A 26,835-nucleotide genomic window follows, 5' to 3' on the forward strand; every position below is an offset into this window, starting at 1 on the left:
GTGTGTGTGTGTGTGTGTGTGTGTGTGTGTGTATTTTTATATTTATCCAAATGTAATGTTAACAGGAGTTACTGGCAGATAAGTTTAAAACCTTTCAGGTAAAATACTGAATATAAATCTGTAGCCAAAATCTTTTAGGTTTTAAAGTATTTATTCAGTATCTTCAAGATAAATAAAACTACCATTATCTATAAAAAATTATAAAAATAAAACTAACAAGTTTAAGAAAAATTACACAAAATTTTTAATGAAAAAAATACATTATAACAAGGACACTGTACATTAAATTGTAATATATACACAGATATTTAAAAACTTTTTAAATATGTTTGTCATACTTACATGATTAATTGTATTTTGACAATATACATATATATAAAAACACAAGCTGGTAAGTCAGTCTAAAAATTAGAAGCTCTAATGCAAGATCAAATTCCAAAAATTTTTAAAAATTTTTGAGTTTTAGAAAACATTTATCTTATGTAGGACAGAAAAGCTTTATTTTTTACATATGTTGCCTGATCACATTGAAAATCACCACTGAGAGAAAGGTCCACATGGCTGTGTTTTTCATTATATAGGTCTAGGTATATACAGAGTTCACTCAGAGGCTTGGGACATGAAAACTACTAAGAAGATATAAACTCAGTTATAGTTAAGCATTTCTGATTGCTTATTTTAATGTCCAACTCACTACTACAGATAACACATCTTGTAATATATGACACAAATGAGCATTTGTCAGACTTTGTTGTAGAGTTTTTAGGAGAATGCCAAAGATAGATACCAGGGAAAAAAGGTGTAATGCACTTTTGCATTTAAAAAATAGTTGTATATTTAAAATATGTAAATATACATTTTAAACAAAGCACCTTTAAAATATGATACTGGTATATTGTAACTAAACATGCATCTAGATGACAAATAAATTGTTTAAAACTAATTTAGAAACCATTGTTAAAGAGCTACTCATTGAAATACTTACATGAAAATACTGATAGTTCCAGTTTCTACCTAAAAACCAAAAGAGTATACAATTAGGGGTTTAAACCTTTCCTTCTTTCTTCCTTATTATTTATTTATTTATTTATTTTACCAGAGTACTTCTCAGCTCTGGCTTATGGCAATTGGGGTGGGGGGTGGGGGGTAGAGCCTGGGACTTGAGAGCTTCAGGCATGAAAATTGCTGCATAACTATTATGCTATACTCCCACCCTGGGTTTAAACCTTTCTAGGTGGTATTTTTTTCCTTTTGTTTTTTATTTATAAGGAAGATGCGTAATGACTTTCTGTCCTTGGGGTTAAAAAAAAAAAAAAACACATGGACCAGAGTGGTGTCTGGTTCTTTCTCTCCTCCTTTCTCATTAATAAATATTAAAAAAAAAAAAAAAAAAAAGCACAAGGACTGGTGTAAGGATCCCAGTTCGAGCCCCTGGCTACCCACCTGCAGGGGAGTCACTTCACAAGCAGTGAAGCAGGTCTGCAGTTGTCTTTCTCTCCCACTTTCTGTCTTCCCCTCCTCTCTCCATTTCTCTCTGTCCTATCTAATAACGACATCAATAATACCAACAATAATAACTACAACAACAATAAAAAGGGCAACAAAAGGGAAAATAAATAAATATAAAAAAACAGTTTCTAAAGAAACATCCACATAAAATAGAATCACTGGAATATTTTTAAACAATGTTCTAGTCTCGAAGTCTGAATCCACTGACATCTTCCATTCCCAGAGGTGACTAACTAGAGCTTGTACCCTAGCATGTGATTCTATGTAGTAACTCAACATTCAAAAAGTAAAGTTTTCAAAAGAAAACAGATCAATTGGTGAGCTATCCAATAATTAGCCTTTATCACTATTGAAAGATTTCAATATCACTATTGAAAGATCTGTTGTTTAAAATCTTTTAAAATTATTCCATAAAAACTAGAAGTGGGGGGGAGTCGGGCAGTGGCGCAGTGGGTTAAGCGCACGTGTCGCAAAGCGCAGGGACCTGAGTAAGGATCCCGGTTCGAGCCCCGGCTCCCCACCTGCAGGGGAGTTGCTTCACGGGCGGTGAAGCAGGTCTGCAGGTGTCTATCTTTCTCTCCCCTCTCTCTCTGTCTTCCCCTCCTCTCTCCATTTCTCTCTGTCCTATCCAACAACAAAGCAACGTCAACAATGGCAATAATAACCGCAACAAGGCTGCAACAACTAGGGCAACAAAAAGGAGGAAAAAAGGCCTCCAGGAGCGGTGGATTCATGGTGCAGGCACCGAGCCCAGCAATAACCCTGGAGGAAAAAAAAAAAAAACTAGAAGTGGGGAAATATTACCTATAATGCAATACTAAATTATAAATTATCATGGAAATATCCTTTGAAGTACACATAGACTAAGAGAAATCTGTTAAGTAACAAAAACTTGTATGTAACTTAGCATAACATAATCACATTTGTCAACCTGCCTTTATCAATCATGACATCAAATATTTTTAATTCTTAAGAAAGTCATTATATTGAAACTAATGTATATAACTGAACATTAATTGTATTAAACAGATATAAACAATTTATATTATAATAATAAGGGTCTAAATCTAAAGATCGAGGAATTTTAGAATCCCAGCCATTCCTACTGTAACAATGCTTTTATAAGGATGGGGAGGGGTAGATAACATAGTGGTTATGCAAAGAAATTCTCATGCCTGAGGATCTAAAGTCCCAGGTTCAATTCCCCAAACCACCATAAGCCAGAGCTGATAAGTAATTGCTCTGGTAAAAAAAATAATAATAAATTAAATTAAAAATGCTTTATATTTAGTTCTATATACCTAAAACTATTCAATTGAATTTTGAGTGGAAGGTTAGACTTAGAAAAGGCAAAAATGACTCATTTATGGAAAGTATAAAGGACACATGTTATATTACATTCTGAATGCTTTGAATATTAAACATTAATATCCATTTGAAACCTTTATTATTTAAAAATAAAGTTTCAAATATACCTACAAGTAATTACTGGAGGGGAAAACCTTTGGGTTGATGTCTTCATAAAGAAGCTGAATATACAGATGAGCACTTATCCAGAATTTGAAGTGGGTGCACTTATTTAACAAGCAAGTATAGCACGTAAGTTGTTTTCAATATAAAATCATTTTAAACTGTAAGTACTCACCTTGCAATATAATAGCTGCAATGCCATCAGCTAATGTAAGGACTCTGGCATAGAAAAGTAAATACAACTCAGACCCTTCAGGGGTCTTTCTTCCTTCCTACTCTCCTTCTTCTTTTCTTTTTTAGATAGAGACAGAGAGGCAGAGAGAGTAAAAGAGATCATAGCATGTGCTGGGGTCTGGGTTCATTCAACTGAAGCTATTTTGCTGGCCCTCAAACTCCTTCCTTTCTTTCTTTCTTTCTTTCTTTCTTTCTTTCTTTCTTTCTTTCTCTGTTTCTTTCTTCCTTCCTTTCTCCTCTTTTTTTTTTTTTTTTAACTGATACAAGAGTTATCTCTGGGGCTCAATTTCGCCACCAAGAATCTACCATTCCCACGGGTCATGTTTTTTCTTTCTATTTCATTTGACAGAAGAGAGAGAAGTTAAGAGGGGAGATGGGGGTTGTGGGGGAAGAAAGAAAACTATGAACCTGCTTCACCTGCAGGTGGGGAGCCAGGGCTTGAACCTGGGTCCTTGCACATGTGATATATATGCTTAACCAGGTGGGTGTGCCACTGGGCAGGCATGCCCTCCAAAACTCTCTTATACTAAGAGTTGAATCTTTAATATAAAATGGTGGACGGGGAAGGATCCATCTGTTGATATCAAAAAGTTCTCTAAATCTATAATGGCTAGCTAATTCTATTTTTCTTTCTGATTCTCTTAATGCTTCTATCTTCCTATCCATGAGCAGTGTTTTACCAAGGATACAATGTAAATTCACGAAATACAAGTTGATTTGTATTGTTTACCAGATTAATACAAGTTAAAATTCTTGGTACTTATAAACATTTTCAATTTCTTTTAGATGAATACTAGTATGTTCTGAGTATGTAATTATAAGTATAAAAGGGAAGAAGCTAAAATGCACCTATATTTTCCATAGGTCTAACAGGTCTTATATCATGATATAAAATCTATTGTTTTATCTTTGCAAATGTGACATATTCCTAACTCCAAATTAAAAAAAATTCTACACTTTAAAATGTTCACTCTCACACTGCTTCTCTTGTTCTTTTTTGCCTCTCCCCCTTTGTTGCCCTAGTTGTAACCTTGTTGTAGTTATTATTGTTGTTGTTGATGTCATTCGTTGTTGGATAGGACAGAGAGAAATCGAGAGAGGAGGAGAAGACAGAGAGGGGGAGAGGATAGACACCTGCAGACCTGCTTCACCATCTGTGAAGCGACTCCCCTGCAGGTGGGAAGCCGGGGGGCTCGAACTGGGATCCTTACACCGGTCCTTGCACTTTGCGCCACGTGCACTTAACCCACTGCGCTACCGCCTGACCCCCCTTTTTTGCCTTTTAAGAACCAACACTGAATATTTCTAGATGACTTAGCTGAGTATTTGTGTTCAGACATGGAGAAGGTCAGATAATCATTTCAAATACTGACCTTATCAGATAACCAAAAAAACATAACTATACAAAATAAGAGACATAAATTATCTCTTAAACAGGGAATTGTCAACAAACATGTCAATTTTAAATCAGTTGCCATCAAACCAATCTTCAGTCCACTTATGACAGCGCTGCACTTTAACAATATTCACCTTCTTTTCTAAGACATCAGAGTTGTAAATTACAAAAAGTTTCAATAAGTTATGTAGCAGGTAACTTCTTACAGTCCAATTTTTTTGCTTCCATAGACAAAACAGATTCTTTGGGTTCTTGCTTAACTTGGTTCACAGAAATGGCACCTTCTGAATTTTCTTCAACTTTAAAAACAAACATAAAATATACTAGAGATTAACACACAGATGGAATCTTTACAAGTATATAAATTCAAAGGTAAAGAAAAAATAGAAGTACAAAGAAAGATCCAAATATGTTAGAAAAACAGTTTATGAATTTGATGACTCAGTGCTTCTGACAATCTTACTAGTCATGTGTATTAAATTCCCTTGGTATGCTGTCTCTGTCTCTCACCCTCTCTATCACTCTCTTCCCTTTCGATTTCTGACTGTCTCTATTCAATAAATAAATAAAGATAATAATAATAATAAAAGTTTCATAGGCTAAAGATAAAAAGCTTTAATCCCAATTCTGTGATCAAAACAAAAAGATATCTTCATATATAAAAGTCCTCTTTGGTGGCCCGGGAGGTAGCGTAGTTAATAAGGCATTGGACTCGCAAGCATGAGGTTCTAAGTTCAATCCCCTGCAGCACACTTACCAGAGTGATGTCTGGTTCTTTATCTTCTCCTTCAATCTTCCTCATGAAGAAATAAATAAGATCTTAAAAAAAAAAAGTCCTCTTTGCCTAAAAAACTCTTGTCAACATTCTTTACCTACTTTAATTCCACCCGTCGGATTTCAAAAGATGTGCTACCTCTTCAAAAACATTTTCTCAGCTCTCCCAAACTATTTTTTAAATTTTTTTATATTTATTTATTTATTCCCTTTTTGTTGCCATTGTTGTTTTATTGTTGTAGTTATTATTGTTGTTGTCGTTGTTAGATAGGACAGAGAGAAATGGAGAGAGGAGGGGAAGACAGAGAGGGGGAGAGGAAGATAGACACCTGCAGACCTGCTTCACCGCCTGTGAAGCGACTCCCCTGCAGGTGGGGAGCCGGGGGCTCAAACCTGGATGCTTATACTGGTCCTTGCGCTTTGCGCCACGTGTGCTTAACCTGCTGTGCTACCAGCCAACTACCACAGCTGTGAGTTTATAATACACATGCCTGATCTTTGCAAAGTAAGCAGTTTCCAAATAATGAGAAACTTCCTGAATTTTATGTATACATATTTTTTAAGCAATCAAGTTTAAATATGAAATAATTTCCACCTGCAGGGGAGTTGCTTCACAGGTGAAGCAAGTCTGCAGGTATCTATCTTTCTCTCCCCCTCTGTCTTCCCCTCCTCTCTCCATTTCTCTTTGTCCTATCTAACAATGATGACAATAATAACTACAACAATAGTAACTACAACAACAGTAAAAAAAAAAACAAGGGCAACAAAAAGGGAAAATAAATATTAAAAAAAAATAATAAACTCACAGCTGTGCTACCATTCCCATGTAGTTGCCATATGTGATATATATAGAGGAAAACGTTTTCTCATTAAAGAAACACCACACACGTACATTAGAAAATAATATGCTAGGGCCAGGTGGTGGCGCACCTTGTTGAGCACAAGTGTTACAGTGCGCAAGGACCTGGGTTCAAGACCCCGGTCCCCACCAGCAGGATGAAAGCTTCACAAGTGGTGAAGCAGTGCTGCAGGTGTCTCTCTATCTCTCTCTCTCTATCTCCCCCTTCCTCTCAATTTCTAGCTGTCTATATCCAATAAATAAAGATAATAAAAAAATTAAAAAGAAAAGTATATGCCACATCTCCAATTATAATCTCTGACTTGGGTAAATAAGCTACGTGTTCACTTATTTGAAATATGTCACAATGCATTTACCATTCTAAATTCAAACTACTTATGAACAAATTGATTTTTGTGTCACATACCAGCAAGCACTGCTGTGGACAGTAGGATGCCTAGGGTCTATATCTTACTCTCTCTCTCTCTCAGGATTATAGATTTTTCAATAGAAAATAAAAATTAAGGAGATCATATCTGAATAGAGGGAGCTGGGAGATAGTGCAACAGATTAAGCAGACCAGCTATGGTGCCCAAGGACCCTGGTTCAAAGCCCCAGTCCCCACCTGCATGAGGACAGCTCCATCTGTAGTGAAGCAGTGTGGCAGATGTTTCTCTCTTCCTCTCTATCTCCTCCTTCCCTCTCAATTTTTGTCTATATTCAATAAATAGTAAAAAATATGAACAAATAATGTTTAACATTTAAAAAAATTTTATTATCTTTATTTATCTGATAGAGACAGCTAGATACTGAGAGGAAAGGGGGTGACAGAGAGGAAGAGAGACAAAGAGACACCCACAGCCCTGCTTCACCACTTGTGAAGCTTTCCTCCTGCAGGGGGGAACGGGGCCATGAACCGGGGTCCTTGCGTAGTGTAGCATGTGCACTCAGCCAGATGCACCACCACTTGGCCCCAATCACATATTTTAAAGAATGGAGGGAAAATACCCTGTATGTTCTAAGAATGATCTCTTTTTTTTTTTAAAAATATTTATTTAATTTATTTATTCCCTTTTGTTGCCCTTGTTGTTTTATTGTCATTATTATTGTTGTTGTCGTCGTTGGATAGGACAGAGAGAAATGGAGAGAGGAGGAGAGAAAGATAGACACCTGCAGACCTGCTTCACCGCCTGTGAAGCGACTCCCCTGCAGGTGGGGAGCTGGGGTTCGAACCAGGATCCTTATGCCGGTCCTTGTGCTTTGCGCCACCTGCGCTTAACCCGCTGCACTACAGCCCGACTCCTGAGAATGATCTCTTTAATTAGTAGACTGATTTGCAGTGCTGGGGCCTCATACATATGTGAGTCACTGCTCCAAGGCCAGTTTTACTTCAGATAGAAAAGGGGACAGAGAGAGAAAGACACGGAGATACACTACAGCACTGGAGCTTGCTCTGGCACAGTCAGTCAGTGGTACAGCTCAGACCCAGGCTGCTGAGTATGACAAGGCATGCACCCAACTGTATGAACTATCTTCCAGATGCTTGAAAGACTATTTCAATTTCTAGAATGATTTTTGTTATTCAAAGCAAACTGCAGACCCAAGAGAGAGATCTCCTGGTAGGGTACATGCTTTATCATACGCAAAGTCCCAGAATGGGACCATGGCACCACAAAGAACACCAAGGCACAGCGGGAAACTTCAGGAATGATGGAGCAGTGCTATTGTGTCTCTCCCTCTCTCTCTCTCTCTTTTTTTTTCCCCCTCCAGGGTTATTGCTGGGCTCAGTGCCTGCACCATGAATCCACCGCTTCTGGAGGCCATTTTTTTCCCTGTTTTGTTGCCCTTGTTGTTGTAGCCTCGCTGTGGTCATTATTATTGCCATTGTTGATGTTGTTCATTGTTGCATAGGACAGAGAGAAATGGAGAGAGGAGGGGAAGACAGAGAGGGGGAGAGGAAGATAGACACCTGCAGACCTGCTTCACCGCCTGTGAAGCGACTCCCCTGCAGGTGGGGAGCCGGGGGCTCAAACTGGAATCCTTAAACCAGTCCCTGCGCTCTGCGCCACATGCGCTTAACCCACTGCTCCACCGCCCGATCCCCTCCCTCTCTCTTTAATTTCTTAAATTTTATTTATTATTGGATAGAGAAAGAGAGAAATTCAGAGGGAAGGAAGAGGTAGGAGGGAAAGAGACAGAGAGACATCTGTAGCCCTGCTTCACCACTTGTGAAGCTTTCCCCCTGCATGTGGGGGCCAGGGGCTTGAACCTTGTTCACTGTAATGTGTGTGCTTAACCAAGTTTGCCACTGCCTGGCCTCTTTTTCTTTTCTTTTTCTCCCTTCCTTCTCTATAACTGAAATGGAGTGAAAAAGCCCAGGAGAAATGGAAACACACAGTTATAAGGCCTCTCTAACACACACACACACACACACACAGCTTTTACCAATCTGTCCCCCAAAAATGCACAACCCAGGACAAACAGAATAAGTGACACAGATTACGCAGAAACTAATTTACAGATTATTAGTCTGCTGACTAGGTTCATTACAAAGTAAGGTAGTAAGGTTTTATTTATTTATTTTCCCTTTTGTTGCCCTTGTTGTCTTTTTTTATTGTTGTTGTAGTTATTATTGTTGTTGTTATTGGATAGGACAGAGAGAAATGGAGAGAGGAGGGTAAGACAGAGAGGGGGAGAGAAAGATAGACACCTGCAGACCTGCTTCACCGCCTGTGAAGTGACTCCCCTGCAGGTGGGGAGTCGGGGGCTGGAACCCGGATCCTTACGCCGGTCTTTGCGCCACCTGCGCTTAACCCACTGCGCTACCGCCCGACTCCCTGGTAGTAAGGTTTTAAATTAAGCCTTGGCTTCCAAGTTTTACTGTCAATAGTTACCTTTCACTTTCCATAGAACTCAACATTTAGGTCAATAATTCAGAATCTTCCTCTTGGCATTCATTTCAAACTACTTCCTAATATGATTTTCTTTATGTCTGAGTCATTTCCCCATTATAACCTCTACATTATAACCCTTTTTTTTCATTATAACCTCTACATTATAACCCTTTTAATTTTTTGTTATCTTCATACAGTCCAAAAAAGACTGCCCTGGGGGCCGGGGGGTGGCATACCTTGTTGAGCACACATGTTACAATGTGCAAGGACCCAGGTTCAAGCCCAAGGTCCCCACCTACGGGGGAAAGTTTCATAAGCAGTGAAGCAGGGCAGCAGATGTCTCTCTGTCTCTCTCCCTATCACCCCTCCTCTCTCCATTTCCTGCTGTCTCTATCCAACAAATAAATAGATAATTTAAAAATTAAAACTGTAAATAAAATAAAAATAAAAAGACTGCCCTGATTTTTCACATCACCACAGATGTTCCATGGAAAACTAGGTAATTAGGGAGTGAGCAATTTAAAATGGTCTAAAAGTTATTAAACCCATGCTACCCCATCTCATGGTTTCTTACTTTAAATGGTATAAACCCACTGAGTAGAAATAATAACATTTTTCTGCAGTACAATAGTGATACTAGCCCACAAAAGGTTTAAAGAAATAAAATCATGAGTTGATTTTAACTCACTAAGAGCTGGGTGGTTGTCTATAATCTGTATTGGAATGGTCTGCACCTCTCCCAACAGAATCTGATGAACACTCCCTCCGAGGTTTTCTGCATCCTCAATGTCTTCCACTTCCACCAACTGATCCATTGCAACTAGATTTTGAGCTGGTCCTGGAAGGTTATCCATAGTAGAGGTAGTAGTATTGTTTGGGGTTAGGCATGGATCTGTTTGAAGGCTATGACTCTGACCAAGCAGTAGTTGATTATTATTCATTATAGCACTTCCTATTGAATTCAGAAGTCTTGAAGGGCTGGAGGAGGGGTGATTATTTACTGATATCAGAGGTGGTGACCCATCAGGAGAGGCGAATCTTGGGTGCAACTGTAAACCCTTTTAAACCAAGAAGAGTTACATACATCAAAATGTTTGATTTTACTATGTATAATTTTTCTCATAGGATATATTATTCTTTTGACACAAACATGAAATAAGGCATGAGTGTACTTAATAACAAATATTAGCTAAGAACAGAAACAAGGAAAAATAGTACAGCTAAATCTTATTGCATGCAAATTAGCCCAAACCTTTACGACACTGTTTAAATGATCATCTTAAATCAAGACATAAAAAGCCAGGAAATTAATAATAAAACATCTCTGATAATTATAATTCTAAAAACAATCTGGTAAGATCTCTATGAGTAGAGACTGAAGAAAAAGTAATGATCCTCAAATTTGATTATTTCGCTGGGTACCTACCTGGAGCTGTGTAAATATTTTAGGCTGAAATGAGGAAAGAGAAGAAAGCAAGTGTGTTGACTCTGGAGACAAAGACCCCCGTGTCTGATTTGTTTCTACTTTGTTGGTAATTGGTTCTCCTGGTGAATTTCCTAAATTATATAAAAATCAACTATTAAATCAATATTCATGGCTTCAAAATTACTACAATTTATTAAATCTCTTACTCCAAAATGGCAATAGAAATCTCTGGCCAGGAGTCGGGCGGTAGCGCAGCAGGTTAAGCGCAGGTGGCAGAAAGTGCAAGGGCCAGCCTAAGGATCCTGGTTCAAGCCCCCAGCTCCTCACCTGCAGGGGCATCACTTCACAAGCAGTGAAGCAGGTCTGCAGGTGTCTATCTTTCTCTCCTCCTCTCTGCCTTCCCCTCCTCTCTCCATTTCTCTCCGTCCTATCCAACAATAATGACATCAATAATAACTACAACAATAAAACAACAAGGGCAACAAAAGGGAATAAATAAATATTTAAAAAATAAAAAAAAGAAATCTCAGGCCAAAGATCTGAAAAAGACCTTAAGTTATCCAGTACACTATTAAGAGTCTACTTATTAGATCTGAAAAACACTAAGTTATCTGGCATACTATTCTGATTGCTAAGGGAGTTTTGAAAATATATACAGTCCGTGGTCAGAGAGGTGGCACAGTGGGTAAGGCACTGGACTCTCAAGCATGAGGTCCTGAATTCAATGGCAATACATGTACATGAGTGATGGCTGGTTCTCTCTCTCCTTGTATCTTTCTCATGAATAAATAAAATCTTAAAACAAAAACAAAAACGGGGGAGTCTGGTGGTAGATAGCACAGCAGGTTAAGTGCACGTGGTGCAAAGCACAATGACCAGCGTAAGGATCCCAGTTCGAGCCCCCTGTTCCCCAGGGGAGTCGTTTCACAGGGGGTGAAGCAGGTCTGCAGGTGTCTATCTTTCTCTTCCCCATCTCTCTCCATTTCTCTCTGTCCTATCCAAGAATGCCGACATGAGTAACAATAATAACTACAGCAGTAAAACAACAAGGGCAACAAAAGGGAATAAATAAGTAAATAAATAAGAAAGACTTTAAAAAAAACAAAAAATAAATACATTTCTAAGAACAGGAGTTTGTTGACCTGTTGGGGCATAAACTTTTTTTTTTCCTCCAGGGTTATTGCTGGGGCTCGGGTGCCGAATCCACTTCTCCTGGAGGCCATTTTTTTCCCCTTTTGTTGCCCTTATTTTGTTTTGGTGATTATTGGTATTGTTACTGATGTCGTCGTTGTTGGATAGGACAGAGAGAAATGGAGAGAGGAGGGGGAGAGAAAAATAGACACTTGCATATCTGCTCACTGCTTATGAAGTGACCCCTCTGCAGGTGGGGAGCAGGGGGCTCGAATCTCGATCCTTACCCAAGTCTTTGTGCCTCATGCCATATAGCTTAACCCACTGCACTACCACCTGGCCCCTGGGGCATGAACTTTTCTATGTAGAGTGTTCAAGTTTGAACTCTGGGACCACATGAGAACACTGACACTTGGGAAACTTTCTCTCTCTGTCTGTCTTTATACTTCTAGCAGAAATTAAAATGAATGAGAAGCCCCCACAACTATGAACAATGAATGCTTGACAAGGAAGGCTGAAAACATTAAATGGAGAAAGGAAAGTCTCTTCAACAGATGGTGTTGGGAAAACTGAGGTGAAACATGCAGACAACTGAAACTAGACCACCACATATCATCATACACAAAAGTCAACTCCAAGTGGATCAAAGATATGGTTGTTAAACCAGAAAATAGCAAATACATATAAGAAAACATTGACAGGAGCCAGGTGGTGGCACACCTGGTTCAGCACACACATTACATTGCGCAACGACCCAAGTTCAAGCCCCTGGTCCCCACCTGCAGGGGGAAAAGCTTCACAAGTGGTGAAGCAGGGCTGTAGGTGTCTCTCCCTCTCTACTTCCCCCTCCCCTCTCAATGTCTCTCTGTCTCTATCCAATAATAAAATAAAATAAAAGTTTTTTTTAAAAAAGAAGAACATTGACTGTGCACTTCATAATCTATGCTTGGGCCGGAGGTGGTAGTACACCAGTTGAGGGCATACATGTCCATACTCAAGGGCATGGGTCTGAGGCCCCGCTTTCTACCTCAAGGGGAAGCTCCACAAGTAGGGAAGTAGGTCCGCAAGTGTCTCTCTCTCCCAGTCTCCCCTGACCCTCTCACTTTCTCCTTTTTAATGCATTTTCATATTATAACCATTTAATATTTTCTTTTTAATTTTTATTTATTTATTATTGGATAGAGACAAAGAAATTGAGAAGGGGAAGAGAAGATAGGATAAGAGACAGAGAGACACATGCAGCCCTGCTTAACTACTTGTGAAGCTTTTCCAGACGGGAACCATGGGCTTGAACTGGGTCCTTTAAGCACTGTAATGCTTAAAGTGTGCCACTGCCTGCCCCCCACTTCTTTCAATTTCTCTCTGTCCTATTAGGAAAAAGAAGAAGAGGAAACTAACAGAAAAAGAAAAAGGGAAAAATGGTAGTGGGTTTTTCATATAGGCACTGTGCCCCAGTAATAACCCTAGTGGCAATAATTTTTTCTAAGTGTTATTTTTTTTTGTTTTTTTGTTTTTTATTGTTGTAGTTATTATTGTTGTTGTCATTGTTGGATAGGACAGAGAGAAACAGAGAAATGGAGAGAGGAGGGGAAGACAGAGAGGAGGAGAGAAAGATAGACACCTGCAGACCTGCTTCACCGCCTGTGAAGCGACTCCCCTGCAGGTGGGGAGCCGGGGTTCAAACTGGGATCCTTATGCCGGTCCTTGTGCTTTGCGCCACCTGCGCTTAACCCACTGCGCTACAGCCCGACTCCCCTCTAAGTGTTTTTAAAGACTTGAAGTCATAAAGACAACAATAAGATACCACTTCACTCCTGTGAGAATGTAATACATCAGAAAAGGTAACAGCAGCAAATGCTGGAGAGGGTGTGGGGGTCAAAGGAACCCTCCTACACTGCTGGTGGGAATGTAGATTGATCCAACCTCTGTGGAGAACAGTCTGGAAAACTCTCAGAAGGCTAGAAATGGGCCTACCCTATGACCCTGCAATTCCTCTCCTGGGGATATATCCTAAGGAACCCAACACATCCATCCAAACAGATCTGTGTACACATATGTTCTTGGCAGCACAATTTGTAATAGCCAAAACCTGGAAGCAACCCAGGTGTCCAACAACAGATGAGTGGCTGAGCAAGTTGTGGTATATATACACAATGGAATACTACTCAGCTGTAAAAAATGGTGACTTCACCGGTTTCAGCCAATCTTGGATAGACCTTGAAAAATTCATGTTAAGTGAAATAAGTCAGAAACAGAAGGATGAATATGGGATGATCTCACTCTCAGGCAGAAGTTGAAAAACAAGATCAGAAAAGAAAACACAAATAGAACCTGAAATGGAATTGGCATATCACACCAAAGTAAAAGACTCTGGGGTGGGTGAGTGGGGAGAATACAGGTCCATGAAGGATGATAGAGGACCTAGTGGGGGTTGTATTGTTATATGGGAAACTGGGGAATGTTATGCATGTATAAACTATTGTATTTACTGTTGAATGTAAAACATTAATTCTCCAATAAAGAAATAAAATAAAATAAAAAAAGACTTGAAGTCAGGCTCACTTAATGATGGTGCTTTTAGTCACTGCCAGGCCAGCACCTGGGCCCCTAGTCAGGGCATCCTTGGATTCCCCCACAGATACAATGGGCCTACACCTCGAATAGTGCCCTCTCCACCATCACTGGTCATTCCCATCAGAAGTATCATTATAAGCCCTCTTCTAGGTTTCTTCAGTACTGCACCCTCACTATGAACTAGCAATGGTCTGGACTGCCCCCACTCTTTGAAGGCAGGCTGGGCCATCCTACTCAAGGAAGACTGGTTCTGAAATGAGTACAACCTAGAATGTTCCCAGCTGTGACCATGGACTACACAGACTGACAGGGAAGACTAACTTGGAAGTTACGCAGGCTTCTGTGCTAAATATGAATATACACGGGCCCTAGGTCAGATCAATGGGGTAAACAGCTAATTATATTTCTATATTTTCTTCAAGTCTGATAGATACTCTCTGCCCTGATCCAGCTTACTCTTCCTATTCTCAACTCTGACACCATCTTCCCAGACAGTACTTTTAGTCCACCTGCAGGTTAGCTATGAAGCTCTAGCAATAATTACCAAAGTGATGGGCCCCTAGGAACATACCTACAATAGACATCCTAGCTAGCTTCTTTTAAAATTCCATATTTTCATATGCTCTCCTCCTACTTTTTGGTTCCTGTTTATTAACTATTTTGTCCTGCTTTATATTGTACAACCTTTCAGCCACCAAATTGGATGCTACTATGATTTCATCCTGAACTCCCTGGGCAGACTACCTCACCAGTGTGCCCCAGAACCTCACCTCTTCAGAGCCCTACCCCACTAGGGAAAGACAGATACAGGCTGGGGTTATGGATCAACCTGCTAACACCCATATGCAACAGAGAAGCAATTAAAGAACCTAGAACTTCCACCTTATGTAACCCCAAAAGAATTTTGGTTCATACTCCCAGAGGGGGAGAAATGTTAGAAGAAGATGACCAGAGGGCTCTGAATTACAATTTCTTCAGGACCCAGAGAAAGAAGAGGAAAAAAAGGTAGGACACTTAGAAGTAGTAGGTGTGACTTAGAAAGGAAGAGAATGCAGGACTATAGAAAAAAAACAGAGGGGTGGGTGTGTGTGTGTGTCTGTGTTTAAAGAAATAAGAGTCAGCTCATATCTGTGATCTTGGGAGAAATAGAGTGAGGAAAAGGTGAGAGAGAGACAGAGACAGAGAGAGAGAGACCGACCTGTAGACCTGCTTCACTGTTCCTCTACTTGGGTTCGTGCACTTGGTAATGCGTATGCTCAACTGGGCCCAGCCAGCCCCATGTTCAGGTTCTCTCTTTTATATAAATAAATATATAAGGCACCAGGTGGTGGCATGCCTGGTTGACTGCACACTTTACAATGTCGAAAGACCTGAGTTCAAGCCTCTGGTCCCAACTTGTAGCTAGGAAGCTTCACTAGTGGTAAAGCAGTGCTGCAGATGTCTCTTTCTCTTTCTCTTTCTCTTTCTCCCTTCTCTCTAGATTTCTTTTTATCTATCCAATAAACAAACAAATAAATAACTAAAATATTCTAAAGACTGATATATTTTCACAGGAGAAATTTTTAGCATTTGGAATTAATTTTGATAAATCATAACATAAATACTCTTGTATCTCTAGGTCTTGGTTTTCTTATTCATAAAACTTAATAATTAGATATCTCAAATGTCTTCCAGTTTTGGTATTATTTATAACTTACAGTCATTCAAGACAGCCTACCTTCTGTGTGAGAGAAATAGCACTGTGATCATGCAAAAAAGACTCTCATTTCTTAGGCATCAAAGGTCCCAGCTCCTTCAGTCCCCACCCCAACCCCAACTAGAGCAGAGCACTGCTCTGGCAAAAGCAAAGAAAAACTGCCTACCTTCTGCGAATGTTACTGTCACAGTTTCTCTGAGAATATTCCCACTGTCTGTGGTCCACTGAAGCTGAAATGGAAACATTTATTTCAGTAGAATAAAAGTATTTTTAGTGAAAAAGTCATTTTCTTGAAGATTTATTTATGGGAGAGAGGAGGAGAGAACCAGAGCATCACTCTGGCCCAAGCAACAGTGGGGATTGAACTCAGGACCTCATATTTGACAATCTAATGCTTTATCCACTGGGCCACTGAAAAAATATTTCAAACACCAGTACAACTATCGTATTTTATTCAGTCAGAATGTCATTTTTGTTTTGTCCTGTAATTATTCTCTTCACTTATTCACATTCTCAAAGTGCAAATACACATCAATAGAAACATTAGATATTTTAAAGTTTTTTAAAAATTTATTCATGAGAAAGGAGGAGGAGAGAGAGAGAGAGAGAGAAAGAACCAGACATCACTTTGGTACATGTTCAGCCAGAAATTAAACTAAGGACCTCATGCTTGAGAGTCCAGTGCTTTATCCACTGCCCCACCTCCTGGCCCACCATTAGGTTGTTTGTTGTTTTTTTTTCTTTAGCCACCAGCATTATCGCTGGGGCTCAATGCCAGCACTACGAATCCATTATCCCTGGCGGCCACTTTTTCCTTTTTTTAAATTTTTAAAAAAAAATTTTTTTAACTACAACAATAAAAAACAAGGGAAAATAAATAAATATACAAATTTTTATTATCTTTTATTTATTTGTTGGATAGAGACAGCCAGAAATCAAGAGGGAAGGGTTTGAGAGAGAGGGAGAGAGTCGGAGAGACACCTACAGCACTGCTTCACCACTCGTGACGCTTTCCCCCCTGCAGTTGGGGACCAGGAACTCGAACCTGGGTCCTTGCGCACTGTAACATATGCACTCAACCAGGTGTGCCACTACCCGGCCCCCTCAATTTTTATTTTTTATTTGATAGGATGGAGAGAAACTAAGAGGGCTCTCCACTTGTGGGAAGAAGCTTCACAAGAGTGAAGCAGGAATACAGGTTTCTGTTTTTCTCCCTACCTTCCATTCCCTTCTCAGTTGTTCCTGTCTTACAAAATAAAAAAAAAGAAAGGAAGGAAGGAAGGAATGGAGGGAGGGAGGGAGGGAGGGAGGAAGGAAGAAAGGAAGGAAGGAAGGAAGAGAGGAAGGAAGAAAGAAAGGGAGTCGGGTGGTAGCACATCAGGTTAAGCACACATGGCGCCAAGCGCAAGGAACGAAATAAGACTCCCGGTTCGAGCTCCCGACTCCCCACATGCAGGGGGGTTCGCATCACAAGCGGTGAAGCAGGTCTGCAGGTGTCTATCTTTCTCTCCCCTTCTCTGTCTTCCCCTCCTCTGTCCATTTCTCTCTGTCTTATCCAACAATGACATCAATAACAACAATAACTACAACAAGAATAAAAAACAAGGGCAACAAAAGGGAATAATAAATATTGAAAGAAAGAAAAGAAGAAAGAAAGAAAGAAAGAGAAAAAGAAAGAAAGGGGGAGTCGGGCTGTAGCACAGCGGGTTAAGCGTAGGTGGCACAAAGCACAAGGACCGGCAGAAGGATCCCGGTTCGAACCCCGGCTCCCCACCTGCAGGGAAGTCGCTTCACAGGTGGTGAAGCAGGTCTGCAGGTGTCTATCTTTCTCTCCTCCTCTCTGTCTTCCTCTCCTCTCTCCATTTCTCTCTGTCCTATCCAACAACGACAACAACAATAATAACTACAACAATAAAACAACAAGGGCAACAAAAAGGAATAAATAAATAAAATAAAAATTTAAAAAAAAAGAAAAAGAAAGAAAGGAGTGCCCCACTGATAACCCTGGCAGCAAGAAAACTAATAAGTAAGCAATAATAAATAAATAAATAAATAAATAAATGAAATGAAAAAGATTACTAAATTGGAAATTTACTGGTCTTTCTTCTCATGAAAGTAATATGTTAGTCAATTATCTGAGAATTCAGTGTTTACATTATAAAAAAGATAGAACTATTTTTAAAATATTTTATTTATTTATGACAAAGATAAGAGGAGAGAGAACCAGATATCACTCTGGTACATGTGCTGCTGGGGATTGAACTCAAGACCTCAAGCTTGAGAGTCCATTGCTTTATCCACTGTGCTACCTCCCAGACCACAAACTATGTTTTTCTTACAGCAACTTTATTTAGTTCTGGGAGATGAGACAGTGGGGAAAGCACCAGACTTGTATGCACGTGGTCTCCAGCATCACATGCACTAGAATGATGCTCTTGTTCTCTCTCTTTTTCCTCTTTCATTAAAGTATTTTTTAAATATTTATTTATTTATTTCCTTTTGTTGCCCTTGTTGTTTTATTGTTGTAGTTATTATTGTTGCTGTTATTGATATCATTGTTGTTGGATAGGACAGAGAGAAACAGACAGAGGAGGGGAAGACAGACAGGGGGAGAGACACCTGCAGACCTGCTTCACCACCTGTGAAGTGCCTCCCCTGCAGGTGGGGAGCTGGGGTCTCGAACCCGGTTCTTTACACTGGTCCTTGCACTTCGCACCACGTGCGCGCTTAACCCGCTGCACTACTGCCCAACTCCCTCATTAAAGTATTTTTAAAAAACATTTATTTATATGGCCTAATAGCAAATGTCACTATCTGAATAATATTATATAAGCTGAGAAACATTTTATAATAGGGGCCAAGAGACGGTGCACCTCATTAAGTGCTCACATTACAGTGCACAAGGATCTGGGTTCAAGTCACTGGTCCTCGCCTATAGAGGGAAAGCTTCACGAGTGGGGAAGCTGAACTCATGTGTGTCTCTGTCTCTTTCCCTCCCTACTTCACTGCCACCCTTCTTGATTTTTTTAAAAGATTTTTTATTTATTTATTAATGAGAAAGACAGGAGAGAGAGAGAAAGAACCAGACATCACTCTGGTACATGTGCTGCCAGAGACTGAACTCAGGACCTCATGCTTGAGAGTCTAGTGCTTTAGCCACTGCACCACCTCCCAGACCCCACCCCTTCTCAATTTCTCTTTGACTCTATCCAATAATAAATAAATAAATACAATTTTAAGTTAGGCGATAAAGCATATCATTGGGCAGAGGGTAGATAGCATAATGGTTATGTAAAGACTCTCATGCCTGAGGCTCCAAAGTCCCAGGTTCAATCCCTCATACCACCATAAGCCAAGCTGAGCAGTGCTCTGGTAACATAAATAAATAAATAAATAAATATTAAAAACCTACTGTTGCTGGAATAATGTCTGAGTTATATACATTTTCTCCATTTTTCAAGGATTTCTGTACCTCGTGGATGTGGTTTTTTATATCATTTACAGTTGGAAAAAAGGATAAATTGTGTCTTTCAGGTACTTCATCAGGTTTGAACAGTTCTCTTTCCACAAATTTCCTACAAAGAATATAAAATAGAACAAAAACAAACAATCCAGCAATAAACTTTAGATCAAAGTAGAGGAACACCCTCTTTAAGCACAAACATGTAAAGAGTGATTCACAGCTTTGCGTAACTATCTTTTGACTTCTTTCTTTACATTAAATCACAGGATATATTTCCATTAGTTACAAATTTGTGTATCTTAGAATAAACATTGATATTTTATGACTTTTTTATATCACCATTTAAAAATATTTTATTTATTTACTGGATAGAGACAGAAACTGAGATGGAAGAGGGAGATAGGCAGGGGATGAGAAAAACAAACTTGTACCACTGCTTCACCACTTATGAAGCTAAAAATCACTACTTTCAATTTAAGAATAGCATGCATTTAGGAAGTCTGGCTGTAGCGCAGCAGGTTAAGTGCATGTGGCGCAAAGTGCAAGCACCAGCATAAGGATCCCAGTTCAAGCCCCCGGCTCCCCACCTGCAGGGGTGTCGCTTCACAGGCGGTGAAGCAGGTCTGCAGGTGTCTATCTTTCTCTCACCCTTTGTCTTCCCCATTTCTCTCTGTCCTATCTAACAACGACAACAATAACTACAACGACAATAAAAAAAGAATAGCCTGCATTTAAATCCTTAACATTTCAGATCAAATGCTTCCTTTAACCTTTAATATAATCCTGTGAAATAGGAATATCCTCATTTAAAAAAATATTTTGCTTCATTTTAATAAGAGTGATACAGAGAGAAAAAGAAACACCAAAGGACTACTCAACTCTGGCTTATGGTAGTGCTGGGGATTGAACCTGGGAGCCTAGAGTCTCAGGCATGAAAGCCTTAAGCATAATTATGCTCTCTCCCCAGCTCTATCAGTCTTGTTTTAAAGATGAGAATGTTTTAAAATCAGAGTGGCAGAATTTAAATAATTGGCTTAAAATTATACACCTATCTAATAAAATAACTTGGGCCTACAATCATTATATGCATAAACATCTTGTCATATTGCTTTCAAAATATACGATTTAATATAAAATGTAAAATATACTTGAATTTTCCAAATAGACTTAAGAGGAATAGAAAAAGAATCCACCATTGCCACTTAGTTGTATAACAAGTTAATTCATGAAGGCCAGGAGGTCACTGACCTGGTAGAGTGCACACCCTGCCATGCATGAGGCCCTGGAGCCCGAGTATCATCTGGGAGCTCTCTGGAGGCGCTTGGCTACCTCTTCTCTTTCTCTGTCCTTTGCTCTTACATCTCTCATTCTCAACCCAATAATGAATCAAACTTTGGGCTTGGGAGGCTGCTCAACAGTATTTCACATGTGTGAGGCTCTCAGTTTATTCTTCCCCCCCCCTTTTGTTGTCCTTGTTGTTGTAGCCTCGTGGTTATTATTATTGCCATTGTTGATGTTGTTGTTGTTGGACAGGACAGAGAGAAATGGAGAGAGGAGGGGAAGACAGAGAGGGGGAGAGAAAGATAGACACTGTCTGCAGACCTGCTTCACCGCCTATGAAGCGACTCCCCTGCAGGTGGGGAGCCGGGGGCTCGAACCCAGATCCTTACACCGGTCCTTGCGCTTTGCGCCACATGCGCTTAACCCGCTGCGTCACCGCCCGACCCCCTATTCTATTTTTTTTTAAGTAGCTATTTGTTTTCTTTTTTTAAAGATTTTATTTATTTATGAGAAAGAAAGGAGGAGAGAGAAAGACATCACTCTGACACATGTGCTGCCAGGAATTGAACTCGGGACCTCATGCTTGAGATTCTAAAGCTTTACCACTGCGCCACCTCCCAGACCACAGTTTATTCTTTAGAACCGAAAGTAATGAACATATAAATCAAAAATAAAGTCCATTACATGTGTACTTCATGCTTTGCATTTGTCAGATCTTAGCACTGAGCCGTATTACAATTCTGTTCTATGACCATTAAATAGATAAACAGTTTTACAAAATTTCTATTTTAACAATGCTCCAGTGAAAACTAACAGAAAATATCTAAAAGCTGTTCAATAGGAAAGGCATGTACTAATTAAAAAAAATAATTCTAAATGGTCTGGGAGGTAGTGCAGTGGATAAAGTATTGGACTCTCAAACAGGTATAAAGTTCAATCCCCCACAGCACATATACCAGAATAAAGTCTGTTTCTCTCTCTCTTTCCTTCTCTTTCTCAATAAATAAATGAATTTTTTTTAAGAAATAATAATAATAATTCTCAGGCACAAGGCCCCAGTGGAGAAAAAAATCAATTCAAGTCATAAGATGCATTCAGATGGGAGTCAGGCGGTAGCACAGCAGGTTAAGCGCACGTGGCACAAAGCACAAGGACCAGCATAAGGATCCCGGTTTGAGGCCCCGGCTCCTCACTTGCAGGGCCATCGCTTCACAAGCAGTGAAGCAGGTCTGCAGGTGTCTATCTTTCTTTCCCCGTCTCAGTCTCCCCTCCTCCATTTCTCTCTGTCCTATCCAACAACGAAACAACTACAATAATAGCTACAACAATGAAATAACAAGGGCAAGAAAAGGGAATAAATAAATATTTTTTAAAAGATGAATTCAGATACAATCCTTAAATTACAAATACTATTGGGTTGTTGGAAATGTCATGGCATATTTTTCTGTTTTTCAAAACAGAAAATGCAAAATGCATCATGTCTTTTCCAACAACCTAATAATAATAAACTAATATCTCGACTATCAATAAAGTTAGACAATAGTTCTAAGCTAAAATTTCACCAAAGAACCACACATTCTTTTGCTTTTTATAGTCTAGAGGTTTTCACTTCATTTATTGTTTTAGATCTACCATGTCATGAATTCACAGGGAAAGGATTCTAGAAGCTCAGGCTCTTTCTCAGTGATATTCACAAAGTGTTTCTTTGCTCAAAGCATGCTAGTCTTCAGTTGAATGTAAGTGCCTTTCACTTTGGCCTCTTTGTTTTTCTGACCATTAATCTTCATGTATTTCAGGAAGATATCTCAGGCCTTAGAGTGCTTAGTATGCTCAATAAGAACATTAATTCTCTTGGCAAGAATCATGCCCTTCACTTGTTTACAACAAAGCCAGCTGCATGCTAGGTAAACTCACTTTTGTCAGGGTAACATTTGTAATGTTTTACTGTTCTTATTTTTAGATCTGACTTATGGTACTGCTGGTGAATGAACCTGAGACCTTAGAGCCTCAGACATGAAAGTCTCTCACCTTCCCAGCCCAGGCGGATTCCTTTTTAAATAGCACCTATCCCCTTGATATGTACATTTCCTGCAGATTAGCATGTAGGTGGCCAAAAAAACAACCCCATGTATTCTTTCTTTCTTTTTGCTTTTCTTTTTTAATGCAGCAACTAGGGAGAAACTCCAGTCTCATGCATGTAGAATACCACAATGGAGGAGCCAACTCAGGTCAATTATTTTTCATTTTTATTTATTTTAGCATGCTAAGGCTTCATGCCTGCATAATTGGGCCACTTCCTGAAAACATTTTGATCCAAAATTGAGAAAGACAAAGGAGACAGAGAAACAACACAACACTGCTCAACCATCCTCCTTTGGAGCTTCTCTCTGGTGCTGTCTGTCCATAGCTCTCCCTTGTGGTGCTGAGGCTAGGCTCCAGGGCCTCAAGCTAGGGAAGATGTGCTCTCCTAGTGAGGTAAATCCTGATCCTCTCTACAATGTCTAGAGAAGATATGGTAAATAACTGTTTTCTTTTCCTTTGTGTTTATCACTTTGGCAATATACTGGAAGATGTTGACTCTGGATGAAAGATTTATATCCTTTTGTTGTAATCACATTTAATTGTATTTCAGACAGCTTAAAATGAGTTATTGCTGACTAAAATTTAAATCTTTTTTTTTTTTTTTTTAACCAGAGCACTGATCAGCTCTGGCTTATGGTGGTGAAGGGGACTGAACCTGGGACTTCAGAGTCTCAGGCATGACAGTCTGTTTGCATAACCGTTATGCTATCTCCCCCCACCTTAAAATTTTGTTAAGTTTTTTATTATTTTCCCTTTTGTTGTCTTTGTTGTTTTTCATTTTGAAATTATTATTGTGTTGTTATTTATGTTGTCATTGTTAGACAGGACAGGGGAATGGAAAGAGGAAGGGAAAACAGAAGGGGGAGAGAAAGACAGACACCTGCAGACCTGCTTCACCGCTTGTGAAGCGACTCCCCTGCAGATGGGGAGCTGGGGGCTCGAACCAGGATCCTTTCGCCAGTCCTTGCGCTTCACACCATGTGAGCTTAACCCACTGTGCTACCACCTGACTCCCCTAAAATTTAAATCTTTAGCATCACAAAAGGCTTTTCTTTTCTGTAAAGGTATCTGCCTTATAATTCAATTTGTCTTATAGAAATAGTCGATTTGTCAAACTCTGAATATGAAATGTCTTAATTTAGCATTAGTACTCAGTGTGCCAAATATTTTCTGGAAATGATATGTCCATAAGAATAATTATTAAACAAGCTAATAAATTAGATTCCCTGTTGACTTCGGTAGCACAAACTCTGTAAAATGTTAAGTAGTATTTAAGCCAGCAAATAAAAATGAAAAAATGTGGAAGAACTAATGATTTCTACTGTACCTTAACTGTTTCCTTACTGCATACACTTGCTCTATTCCCTGTGATACTAATTCCTGAATCTTATGAGCTACTTGTGGATGTAGACGTGAGGGTAAAGCACAGTTTTCATCTCTAACTGCAGCTTCCTCTTCTTCAAGAGAAGACACAGGAAAAGGAGTAGGTGATGGAGGGCGGCAAGGAGGCTCTAATTCGTGATACTGATGAGCTTGCTGTGTAGGTAACTGTACATACCACCTGGCGAGAGAAAACATCTAAAACTGTATTGCTAGATAGAGGCAAGAATCATGGTTATATAGAAACAGATCAAGGACAGGAACAATCTATGACTTTTGTATCATACTAAATCCATACAAATACAATTATGTTTATTTTAATATAATCCTGGGAAATGAAACCAGGGTCGTACACATGTGCAACATTGTTCAGTGGCCTCCCCAGTTCAGTTCTCTATTCTTTACCTTTTCTAGAGAGAGAGGGAGGAGAAAAAGAGAAACAGAAAAGAGAAAAGACAGTTCAATAGTGCTCCACCGTGCACGAGGCTCCCAAAGGGCCGTCCTTTTTTTTTTTTTTTAATTTTATTTATTTATTCCCTATTGTTGCCCTTGTTTTACTGTTGTTGTAGTTGGATAGGACAGAGAGGAAGGGAAGACAGAGGGGGGGGGGAGAGAAAGATAAGACACCTGCAGACCTGCTTCACCTCTTGTGAAGCGACTCCCCTGCAGGTGGGGAGCTGGGGGCTCGAACTGGGATCCTTACACTGGTCCTTGCGCTTTGCACCACCTGCGCTTAACCCGCTGCGCTACCACCTGACTCCCTCAAAGGGCCTTTCATGATCTCCCTTGTAGTTCTAGGTCTCATGTAAACCCAGAGCCTCATGCATAGTAGGGCATGTACTCTACTCTAAGCTACCATCTGGCCTCTCATTCTCTTGTTTAATTTGAGAGATAGGGAAAAGCAGAGAGAGAAGAGACACTTCCACCATTCACCGAGTTGCCTTGGGACTGTCCATCATGCTCAAATGTGATACCAGGGCTCAGGCCCAGGATCTCATGCACTGTATTATATTTATTTATTTTTTAAACAGAGAGACCAGAGCATTGTTTAATTCTGGCTTATTGATTTATGGTGGTGCAGGGAATTGGACCTGGGACTTCAGAGATTCAGGCATGAGACTGCTTGCAAATCATTATGCTCTCTATCTCCTCTTCCCCTCATGAACTGTAAGACATGTACTTTACCAGGTTAGTTATCTTATAGCTGCTGAATGAAACTTTCAAAGTCTAAAATTAAACAGATTTCATGTAAACGCATAAAATAAAACTGATATTTTTATTTATTTTATTGGACAGAGACAGAGAGAAATTGAAAGGGAAGAGGGAGATACAGAGGGAGAGAGGAAGAGAAACACCTGCAGCCCTGCTTGACCACTTGTGAAGCTTTCCCCCTGGAGGTGGGGACTAGGGCGCTTAAACACAGGTCCTTGTGCACCGTAACATGTGCCACTGCCCAGCCTCATGAATAGTTAAATGTCCTTTGTTTATCCCAGCTAAGAATTGCTTTTATATCCAATTAAATTAAAATATTTTTAGGGAGTCAGGTGGTAGCGCAGCAGGTTAAGCGCACATGGCGTAAGGATCCCAGTTTGAGCCCCGGCTCCCCACCTGCAAGGGAGTTGCTTCACAAGCGGTGAAGCAGGTCTGCAGGCGTCTATCTTTCTCTCTGTCTTCCCCTCCTCTCACCATTTCTCTCTGTCCTATCCAACAATGATGACAACAATAATAACTACAACAATAAAAACAAGGGCAACAAAAGGGAATAAGTAAATATTTAAAAATATATATTTAAAATATTTTACTTATTTTAGTGACAGAGATAGATATACACAGAAACTGAGACTAGAGCACTGCTCAGATACGGCAAATGTTAGTGCTGGGAACTGGACCTGCGACCTCATAGCCTCAGCTATGAACATTTCTGCATAACCATTATGCTGTCTCCTTAGCCCCATTAAAATATTTTTAAGTGTATCCAGGGCACAAACCAAAGGTCATATACATGCACAATACTGCTGAGTGGTTTCCCCAGTTCAATTTTTTCAAAAGAGAGAGAAAGGAAAGAGGGAAGGGTGTTGAAGCATCACTCCACCATCTACAGAATCCCCTCCAAATGTTGTTCATGGTACTAACATGTGGGGGCCAGAGATCATTTTACACTAATAAACCTTTCACTTTAATTCTGAGCCATCTCCTGGCCCTTAAAGTGAAAATACTTTGAAGACCATTACAGATTTTAGTCATGGCCCTAAAATTAAGGAGGGTATGGGATATAAACATATATGAAAATGGTATCTCGATTTTATTTATAGCAGATAATTTTTTTATTTTTATTTTCCCTTTTTTTGTTGCCTTTCTTTTTTTTCATTGTTGTTGTGGTTATTATCATTGTTGTTGATGTCATTGTTGTTGGATAGGACAGAGAGAAATGGAGAGAGATGGGGAAGACAGAGAGGGGGAGAGAAATAGACACCTGCAGACCTGCTTCACCACCTGTGAAGCGAACCTCCTGCAGGTGGGGAGCCGGGGGCTTGAACTGCCACGTGTGCTTAACCCGCTGCGCTAACGCCCAACGACTCCCTACAGCAGATAAATTTTACCTTAAAAAAATAAGACTTTTAAAACCTTAAAATTTTTCATTGTTTTCAAAACAATTCTTCTACTGATTTGTCTGCAATTATAACTTC

General features: G+C 39.7%; 1 protein-coding gene across 5 annotated transcripts in view; it reads right to left on the reverse strand.

The window, feature by feature from the left end:
• Positions 1 to 220: 220 nt before the first annotated feature.
• CARF (calcium responsive transcription factor) overlaps positions 221 to 26,835 on the reverse strand; it is a 70,758-nt gene continuing 44,143 nt past the window's right edge. For 2 of the 5 annotated variants that reach the window (XM_060194108.1, XM_060194109.1), the window contains 7 exons: positions 24,096 to 24,329; positions 19,355 to 19,517; positions 16,109 to 16,172; positions 10,542 to 10,672; positions 9,804 to 10,173; positions 4,744 to 4,908; positions 221 to 1,014 (listed from right to left, as the gene is read on the reverse strand). In XM_060194108.1, coding sequence (XP_060050091.1) covers positions 4,793 to 4,908; positions 9,804 to 10,173; positions 10,542 to 10,672; positions 16,109 to 16,172; positions 19,355 to 19,517; positions 24,096 to 24,329 — 1,078 coding nt within the window. In that variant the 3' untranslated portion in view covers positions 221 to 1,014; positions 4,744 to 4,792. The remainder of the gene's footprint in view (positions 1,015 to 4,743; positions 4,909 to 9,803; positions 10,174 to 10,541; positions 10,673 to 16,108; positions 16,173 to 19,354; positions 19,518 to 24,095; positions 24,330 to 26,835) is intronic. The other 3 variants (XM_007520489.3, XM_060194110.1, XM_060194111.1) reach the window with 2 other exon arrangements.

Source organism: Erinaceus europaeus, chromosome 7, assembly GCF_950295315.1.
Source record: "Erinaceus europaeus chromosome 7, mEriEur2.1, whole genome shotgun sequence".
NCBI classification, from domain to species: domain Eukaryota; kingdom Metazoa; phylum Chordata; class Mammalia; order Eulipotyphla; family Erinaceidae; genus Erinaceus; species Erinaceus europaeus.